Here is a 10,457-nt window from a genome sequence, read left to right as displayed (position 1 = left end):
CTCAAGACATTTGCTGCCTGAGGGAAAGGACATGATGGCACCATTGCCCAAGGCACATACAGAAGTCATTTGGATTGGCAGTTGAATCTTACTCCAATACTGGTGAAAGGAAATATTTCACCGCACTTGAGGACAGCCAGCTAGTATAGGGGATATAGGGCAGGCCACATGGCACTCACAGCTCTGTGCCCTCCCAGTCTCTCAGCACTTGCTGCCTGAGGCAGCTGCCTCACTCTGCCTCATCAGAGGGCCGGCCCTGGTGTTGCACAGGAATTGTGTTCATTTTTAAAAAAACAGAAATGCTATGGGCTCCGGTGCCAGAAAGGAGCACACAACTATCAAATTTCAATAGGAAAAGGGAATTAAACTGTGGGGGTTGCCGGAAAGAGTGTAGATCATTATAGCATGGACCCCAGAAGTTAAGTTTACATGAACATACTTAATGGACTAGATGGTGCTTGTCCCCAGGAGCAATAATAATAATAATAATGAATCCTGCAAAACAGAAAGCCTCAGAATGATGTAGGCCTTTTCAAGATGGGATGAAGAAGTACAGCATCTGTCTCCAGTAATGTCACACACACTTGTGACTCTAGGACTCTCATAGTAAACAACACTGCTTCAGAAAGACACAGGCAGGGCAAACGAGAACAGAAGGAAATAATATTTTAATCCAGCAACAAAATAGTAAAAGTATGGTATAATTATTTGGAAAGGTAAGCTTTCCACAGCCACAGTGCCAATCCAAAACAGTGAATTCTCCATTAACTGTTCTCATATTATTTTATCCAGTCACAGCTGCTGAGTCATACCTTCTGTACAGAAATATTAGCAAGCACTTTATGCTGCCTGCTGCCTAGAGATTGACATCCCTTGTGAGGTAGTGATTCAAAGGACGCCAAACTGTCGGCTACTCTTACAGTCAGCCAGATGTCTTAGTCTGGTATATGGTTCAACCCATGTAGTTAGGAGAACTCTCAGACAATCTCATAATACTTTAAAAAAAAATATCTGAGGCAATTAGCTGAGAAAGTGTTCTTTGAAGAGAGCAGGTATACCTAGCCAGGTTGCAACTCTCTCATTTAAGGATACTGTTTTCGCTCACCTGTGATCGATTGTATGTTGGCTTTTTGTCTGATCTGCCCGCTTCTTCTTCCTGTTTGTGGAACAAAGGAAATTTCTTCGGGAGTTGTCCAGATGGCAGCTCCTTTGCTGCCCGTTAACAAAATGGCTGACAGGAACTGAGGGAGCAGAACACCTAAATTTGCAGCTTCTTTTTGGCATGTATTGAGATAAGGGGCTTTCAAATGTTTTCACAAAAAACCTACTCTTTTAAATATGTGCAGGATTCCAATGTTTGCAGGTCTGAGGGGGGGAAACAACTTAGCAGTACTCTGACTTTGCCTTAGCATCAGAGCACCTTTCATAACAAAGTTCGTTCGCATTGTAACAAACTTACTTCAGGACTGTTTCCAACAACCAAGGTGTTTTATTGTTCTGGGGGTAGATACTGAAGCAGAAAATACTTACAGATTTCATCAGTTATAAAGGATGAAGACATTTATAAATTGCAGCTTTTCAAAGGGTAGCAAGGGACTAGACCCCATTTGTGTTTGAAAGAAGCCAGAATTTATACCCACATGTACCTTTCATAATGTAAGAAGAGTCTGCTCTCATTGTGGTCAATCAGATGCCTATGGGAAGGTTTCAAGTATTTTGTATTTCAGTATTGGTATTTGACTACATGTCTCATTTTATTTAACCAAAATCCCGGGGATCTTGACAGAAAACTCAGATATATAGGGAAAATTTATATAATATGAATAATTTTATATATAGCCAATTTAGTTGTCAATAAGTGTGAGCCATCTCGATCTTAAAATGTTTACTTGGAAGTCCAGTTTTCAGTTGGTTAACTTCAAAGCAAATTTGCTTCCTGTTGCAGCCAAAAAAAGCTATGCATAAAACTGACAAAGAATCTCATTTTATTTTTTTATTGCACAGTGAAAAACAAGGAAGCAACATTTACAATTAAATGATGCATACTGCAGATCTGGAATTCTAACATTAGCTACAGGAAGCATTTCAGAAATCCATCTGCTTAGAACACCTCAAAAAGTGACTTTTTGAGAATTCCCTTCTTTTATACTGTAACCCAATCAAGTTCAAATGAACTTCCGTTACATAGAGTCAGAGCATTGGTCCATTTCAGTTCAGTTTTCTGGCAGTAAATTTCTTAAGGAGAGGTCATTCACATCACTTTTTTCCTGTGACCTTTGTAACTGGAGATTCCAGTGACTGAACCCAGGAAGTTCAGCATGCAGTGCATACATGTTGAGCCATGCTCCTCTTTCTTCCTGTTCAACCATTGCTACGAACTTTTCAACCCATTCTACCTGAATAAATATGCAGCAAATTGTTTTTCTTCTCCAAGTCTGGTTCTAATAAAACTAAAATACCATATAAATGGCTTTTGTAAGCAATCATCCTCAACCAACTTCACTACAAGGTAATTGCATTAAAACAAACGTATCTTTATTTCAGCAGGCCTACTCCAGAGTTAAAGTGGTTTATAAAGCAGATGTAAACTCTGGGTTCTACGGGATAACCTACAAATTGTGCACTTGGGAGACCAGTTTCAGCTGGGAAGGCAATGATGGAAGGAACTTTGTGATACTTCTAAATCCTAGGCTCTCAGACTATTGTGAGGAGGGTTCCAAGACAGGTAACCTCTCCTCCCATACTTGCCAAGGTTTGGCACTGCTATTGCTGCTGCCCATAAGGAAGAAACGTCATAACTCTTGATAAACAGACCATAGATGGGCATGATAATCCTGCAGTATCCTGTTTCTTTGGCAGCTGAAGCTTAGTGTTCCAACCACTGCCAGCTCCATTTCCTATAAAACCTTTCCTATATGGAAAATATTTTCTGCCTCAGACATTCTTCCAGATGTCTTTGCTCCCAACACCCAGTGAGCAGCAGATAACTTTCTCCAATTCTGTTTGGATAGAAAATGCCAGAGTTCAAGGAGATGAGCTATATGGTGCACCCACATCCACCATAAAACTTCCCACAAAAACACATGTAAGGAGGGAAGAGAAGAACAGTAAGAGATTATGATTTATGTGCTGCTTTTTGAGGACTGGGTGAGTTGAACACCCCCAGAGGACCCCAGATTTGGACGGGGTGCAGCTTCACTGACACATTGTCTTAGCCCAATATAGGGAAAATGAAATTCAAGAGGAACTGCTTCCAACATGTCTGTAGTTTTAGAACAGGATTGAAAAGGCTCTGCTATATTCCACTTCTAATGCCAGTAATAAATTAGTGGCCCAATACAGTCTTGCATTTAGAAGCAGGCTGCATACACACAATTTGCTGGATCGTCTTAGCATGTTCACACAAGAGTGAACTAGTGTTGGGTTATAGTGCAGAAGGTATAAAAAAATTAGGGCACGAGTTTGGGGATATTACCCAAAGTAACCTCTACTACCAACTTTTTGTATAATCTGTGAAAATGTATCATCCATCCAGCACCTTTCAGGGCCTTGTATCCAAATGCTTTTAAATAAATTAACAGCAAAAGGCAAACAGTAAAAAAAAAAGGTATCAAAATTTGAGTATTACTAAAAATGCATACTGTATTCTACAAAGAAGCTGGATGAGAGAACCAGTTTTATTGCTTACCTCACTGGTATATTTTGAAGTTTAAGGCAGCCTTATTTATTTGTTAGCAATAAAATGGGCACAATATTTATCTCTCATTTTTTAAAAGTTATTTTGTAGTTTGTAAGCCATTTGCAACTACTGTATATGTTTCAGTGAGTGTCTTTTACACAGCTGTGGCAAAGCTCAATTTTGACATGGCTGCTGGATTAATCTAAATCCTTCAATTAACTGTTCAGTAGAAAAACACACTTGTGTGTTTAAATCTCTTCGAGACAATAGCTCCCTTTTATTCCTCCCCAGAAACCGCTCTGTAAGGTTTCTTTACAGTCAATATATTCCAATATACTTCACAGTGTAGTGAAGTCAGGGAAGAGCAGAAGGTGCCTACTTAAAACTGCTAAAGCCATCAGTATTTCTGTGGCTTCCTAAGGGAATATATATGATAAAGAGTCAAGGGATACATTTCCTGCTTTAAAAGCTTTCAGTGTTAGTGATCTTCTCTGTTTATTTCACTCTAAAGTGACTTTCAAATCGTAATTAGAAAAAAGAAAAAGTTATCAGCAGACTCCATTCTTCAATCCCTTTGAATTCAATGTGGGTTGATTCATTTGTAAGTTTCTACCCCCCCCCTTATTTTCCCCCAAGCATACTTACTTGTAACATTCATGGAATTTGCCCCCCTCTTCTAATCAATGTGCTAGCTTATTATGCAAAGTCAATGTGATTTACAGACCTACTTTATTAGCTGCTGCATCAGCACACAAGAGAATAGAATTAGACACTAGTGTTCACTGCTGGGGGCAACATAGAGTGTCTACAACTGAGCAGTGATAGAGAAGAAAGTCTCCTTAGTCACCAAGGGCCCCAGGCATCATCTCTGATGCACCATTTTGCAAATAAGTATGTAACATTGGGAGGAAGAAGCTGATCTCATTATCTGGGATCCAATAGGTCTTTTTGATCCTGTAATCAAGAAACAGATAATGCACCACTGGATTAGTCACAGGTTTGGTAAGAATGGTCTAGCCAGGGCTTTCAAATAGGCTTGTCTCACTTACCAAGGGTAAGACACAGTGGTAATAAGGACGGTACAACTACTGCTTGAGTTACTAAACTACATGGCCACATTTTACTGAAATCAAGAATGCAAAGCATTGTGAACACTCAAAATGTGCTTAAGTATTATTATTATTGTTGTTGTTGTTGTTGTTGTTGCTTGGTGTTTTGGATTTTTTTGCAATAATTGATTCTAACCTAATTGTACTCATTACTGAATTGACCCCCCCCCCCGAATATACCTTCTAATGACTACACCATTCCTATCTTGCCCAAGTTAAAAGCTAAGAAATAACAAACATCTTATTGATGGCAAATCCTACCCATCTCATTGATAGATTAAGGTAACATGATATGACTTCCAAATAAGAGTGGCAGTCTTTACACACTAATAAACTGGGAGATCTATATGCTGGTCATATTTGTATGCAGTTATTATATTTTGTAATTTTATCAGTTTGACAATCATACTAAAGGTGATTTCCCCTTAATTGAATTTTGAGCCACTGAAAATGTACATAGATCTCATGTATGAGGATATTTTTCAGAGTTTAAAGATTGAACATATTGCTCAGAAAGACATATAAGTGCAAACACTGCAAACAGTCATAAACATGGTTAAAATTCATGCATATAATAGCCACTGATGCAAAGGTATGCAAACCCAGTAAGTTTAAAAGTAATGCTTTTCAGATGTCTCAGTTGGAATTGGGGTACTCAGATTTAATTGCCAATTAAGCATTCTACTGTGTTTGAATAAAGAATAGTATAGAAGCTTTTACAAGCTACTTGAAAATTTAAGTCAACATAACTTTCTCTTTGTCTTCCTTACAGACCAAACTGCATTTAATTAGAAATTCTGTTTCATATTCTGTCAAAACAATTCACATACAAATACAATACACAGACACCGAGGAATGTATGTTGGTGTTCTGATACCCTCACTCCTCACTCTAGGTTTGCTCCTGTGAAAAGGTGTTGCCAGAACCCATGCTTCTCTCTTTAGAGCCTTAGTATCAGATGCAGTAGTTGGGACAATGACTTGTTCAAGCAGGTCGTCAGCTTTCAGCATAATACCCTTTCTTGGAAGAAACATTTTTTTTTTAAAGACAGTTATTTCAGTGTTTCAAATGTTTAGTCTACTAAGGTTTCACGTCATTTTTTAAATCCTTTTACGAATTATTTTAGTTTTACTATTAAATGGGTTTGAAACGACCAATATCTTAAAGCCAACCTCCTTTTAGTATCTAGCTGGATCCCCAAATGTTTACTGGCTTGATTCTTTATGTGCTTCCCTACAACAAAGTATATTTGTTGTGCTGAATCTCACATTCCAAATTAATTCTCTCTTCCTGGTCAGTAGGAATTGTTTCAGGTACCCAAAACTGATGAGCATGCTACTGTTCTTTATGGTATTTAAAAAAGAAAGCACCTCAGGACAGCTATTGCAAAGTTTCAGTGCTTTACAAGAAAGTTTGGTGAACACTAAAGAAATGAACTTTTAGAATTGTGGAAAGAATCACTTTGAAGTACAATAACTTTTGAAAGAACTAAGCATGTATACTGGTTTTGGTGACAAGACCAGAAGAGCTCCCATAGTTGTTTTCTAAATGTAGGATTACACAGTACCATATAAAAATGCAGCAATGTGAGTTTAAGCACACATTCAACTACAGTAGAATATGCGTGTTACATTATATTGCTGTGTAAGACACTACTGTCAAATAGGGAGTCAAAACAATTTTGCCAATTCTTACAAAGGACTAGAAACCGACCTTTAAAAAATAGTACCCTTTTAACTATACAATTGTATAATCTAACTGCAATCACAGTGCAATCTATTTTGTCACTTGTGACTCAACTAACCAAGCATGTTTTGGCAAAGTATTTATAATAATTCACACCAAAAATGCATGATGTCAGTCTTTGAAAATCTCCTCTGTTCTTGCTATTTCAGTCCCATAACAGGTCTTTCTAGGGAAATATTGACTACTGTGGATTAGAGGATTTTGGGATTTGGAACAAAGCAGAGACTCATTTCCGAACGTAAGTGTTGCCATCCAGGTAGAAAACACTGGTGAGTTATCGATTCGCTTTATATTTGGAAGCATCCCTGGGTTCACTGCTAGGGTTGCTCCAGTCATCAGCTTCTGGGGTGGTCTTGTAATGTCGCCAGGCTGACTTATTGAAAACTGGAAGTCTTTCAAATGATTCACTGGAAAGAGCCTAAAGAAAGGGTAAAAAGTAACACGATCAAGTTTCGGGAACAGACTTATAAGGAGGACAAACCTGGAGTTTACATCCAGGATATAATATCCCAATATGTGTTAATTGGTGATGCTGTTTCATTTGGAAACATTTTGCTACCTGCCTTGGAGTTACTGTAAAGAAGAGTTTAATTAAATAAAGGATGAGTGAACTTTGATATGAAAAGGATATTGCATATCTAGTTTCAAGGGTCAAGAATTGTGAAGAAATGTTTAGTTTTATGACATCAAAGGCAACATACAGCTTTACCTACAGCAGCTGAGTTCCTAGTTAGCCAGGGGCAGACTTTGGTAACATGGCACCCTGAGCGAAGACTAATTTTGCCCCAACACCAAATATTTCTTATTTTCACAATAATTCCTTTTGGACAGTTGTTACTGATTACTGAATACTGCTTTCTGAATTGCGACTTGCAACACACTGTCCCAAGACTCGCCTATCAAAGCACCATCTACAATCAGCTGGTGGCAGAATCACAAACTACTTCCTCACAAGAGCTTGCTGATCACCTCTCCTCTCCTTCCCTTCCCTTAACTTTTCATAAAGTTAGTGCACTTGAGAGCAGGTACAGAACAGAAGGCAGGGAGGGGGGCTCTCACTTTCTGTGCATGCTCTGAAGTGTACTATGGCATAGTTGATGCAACTCAATTGCCCTCCTGACTGGGGCCTAACTTTGAGTAAGTACCCATATATAGGGTTGGCTTTATTGATGATGATGATGATGATGATGATGATGAAGATGATTAGTGCCCCCTTGGCTCAGCACCCTGTATTGGAGAACCACCCACACCGTCCTAAATCCGGCACTGTGTTAGCCATGAAGCTTTTATGGTCAGCAGAAGAAAATACAGCTTTGCCAATAACACTCCCTTTAATGGAGTCATTGTATTTACCTTCAAATAAATTACAGCATCAGTACCCACACCTTCCATTGAGTAAAGTTTGAGATCTCCTTGAAAGTATCTAGCATAAAGACGAGAGATTGGTAGACCATAACCATAGCCAGCCTAAAGAAAAAATGGATTATGTAAGATTTAAAAATGAAACAATTATACTTACAGAATGCCTTTGCTAAAATACTTCTCTCTGGTCTCTAATAACTGAGAATGACACCCCGCTCTGAATGCTGTCAACAAAGTAGCACAAGGGACAAAAGATTTGCCTCCTGTTCTACAGAATAGCATTTAAAGGGCAGCTTTCTTTGTCATTCATTATGTTTCACTGGAGGGTGAAGACTTTTCTTCGATTTCTGAACACATTTCCAGGTTGTTATACTTTTAATGTGTATTGGCTTTAAATATGAGTATTTTACTGCATGTTTGATTTCTCATTTTCTTTAGATTCTATTCTACAGAAAGTGAACCAAAAATATAGTAAATAAATATATACTATAATGCCATTTTTTTCCTTTCAAAGTTTAGATTGCTTGAACATCAGTAAGCTTTCAGGTCATAGAAAAAATTTTTGAATTTGAGAAACAGTGAAAAATCACAATAGTACAAAGCCATTTTGACAACATGCACTAATGAACAGCAAATCTGACTGCAGAGACTTTAGGAGGATGTGAATTTTGTCTTGCTCCCAAGGATGCAGTTACATTAGCGGAACTGACAGTGATCTATAAGCCACCCAGGCAAGTTGATAGTCTTTCATGAATCTCTACAGTGGCGGTTAGTGCTGCAATATCCCAGTCACTGCTCAGTGGTACTGAGATTCTGATGGTAGTTTATTACTTGAGATTGTTATTCACAGCAGTCTCTACACATAGGAGATGCGAAAAAAGCGAGAGTTGGAACCGCATTCTTTGGTCAGTCTACTCTACTAGATCAATTATTGTTGATAGCATGAAGCAATGAAAGAAAGAAGAAAGTTGTAGAGAAAATAAGACTTGCAATTTTGTCAACAGAAAAAGTATTTCTAGATATATAACATCCTAACTGTGCTCCAAGTATGTTTGATAGAACACAATGCCTTTCAAATCAACAAAAAATAGCTACCATATAGACTACTTGCAAAGGAACTGAAGCAATTATTTTCAAAGGATTCTTTTCTCATAGTATGGTCCACAAGGCAACTGGGACATGGCCACCTCATGACCTAAAAGTGTGCAGTATATCACAGAGATTCTCCCTCACACCCTCAGCTCATTCATTATAGCCATCTTCCATCTCTATGCTTCAAGTCAGAGCTGATGAATAAAACTTTTTTGATATGACCCCCAATCCATGCCATGTAATTGCACACAAAACTGACCGGCATCAATCCTTTAATATGGCTCTGTCTTCATTCCAGTACCCAAGAGTGAAACCCTATCAATTTAGGTTTCCAACATAATACTACAATTGTTTAAATATTGTAATTTAAAAAGCTTCATTTTATTTACCTTTATTACATTGTATTAGTATTCAACTAAATTTAGTTACAGATAGGTAGCCGTGTTGGTCTGCCATAGTCAAAACAAAAAAAATTCCTTCCAGTAGCACCTTAAAGACCAACTAAGTTAGTTCTTGGTATGAGCTTTCGTGTGCATGCACACGAAAGCTCATACCAAGAACTAACTTAGTTGGTCTTTAAGGTGCTACTGGAAGGAATTTTTTTTTGTTTCAACTAAATTTAACTCAGTATAAGTATAAAATTTCAGTATAAAAACTGAAATTAATGAACATGACTACGTTAGGTCTACTCTGACTAAAACTTAGCTGAATACCACCTACCACCACCCTTCTGTTCTCTAAGGAGTTCAGGTGCCATGTAAGATTCTCTCTCCCTCTGCCCCCACCCATTTTATTCTTGAAACAATTCTGAGAGATTTGCTTCACTACAAAAGAGTGGCTGGCCCAAAGTCATCGTAAAGCTTCATGGGATTTTGTTTTTCTAAAAAAGTTAGGTTGCCTTTAAGGCTAGGACTTTATCAAATATGTAACTCAATAAAAGAAAGATATGAACACAACAACAAGTAATTAATAAAAGTCATTCAATCAATAAATATTAAAATACAATACAAAAATACAGCAAAAAGGCATGCCTCATCCATAAGAACTTTAATTTATTAAGCCAAATATTGAAACAAAATCCTGAGAAGTCTTTCTAACCTTTTGATATCGTAAAACAAGCAGCTAAATAAATAATCCTGAAGCATTCTGGAAAGATTTGACTCTCTTAGCTTTTCTTTTTTACCAATCCCATCATGTCTGAGAATATTTCTCTTCCAACCAGGCCACAAGAAGTAAACCACAGGACAAGCTTTGATTACAGTTCATGGTTTGTCTGGGCAGTGTCAGGACAACAAACAACAGGAGTAAAGTGGCTGTGATTTTCCTTCTGGGAGCCTGCACATTTCTTCATTTGTGCTAAGCTGTTCCACCCTAATGATGTTTCATATCAGAATTTAAACTAACAGAGGACACCAAGTTAAATATCAACTTTCTGTTGTTTAAAAATATGCAGAATCTGTAAATAACAA

At 37.8% G+C, this 10,457-nt stretch overlaps 1 protein-coding gene across 1 annotated transcript in view; it reads right to left on the bottom strand.

Moving 5' to 3' along the window:
• Positions 1-1,968: 1,968 nt before the first annotated feature.
• The window catches only part of PDK3 (pyruvate dehydrogenase kinase 3), a 38,199-nt gene continuing 29,710 nt past the window's right edge, over positions 1,969-10,457 (bottom strand). The window contains exons 10-11 of the mRNA XM_081909023.1: positions 7,888-8,001; positions 1,969-6,952 (exon numbers count right to left, since the gene is read on the bottom strand). Of these exons, the coding sequence (XP_081765149.1) occupies positions 6,809-6,952; positions 7,888-8,001 (258 nt within the window). The 3' untranslated portion in view covers positions 1,969-6,808. The remainder of the gene's footprint in view (positions 6,953-7,887; positions 8,002-10,457) is intronic.

Source organism: Podarcis melisellensis (assembly GCF_964234715.1).
Source record: "Podarcis melisellensis genome assembly, chromosome: 4".
NCBI classification, from domain to species: Eukaryota; Metazoa; Chordata; class Lepidosauria; order Squamata; family Lacertidae; genus Podarcis; species Podarcis melisellensis.
This window is presented reverse-complemented; position numbering and strand designations above follow the sequence as displayed.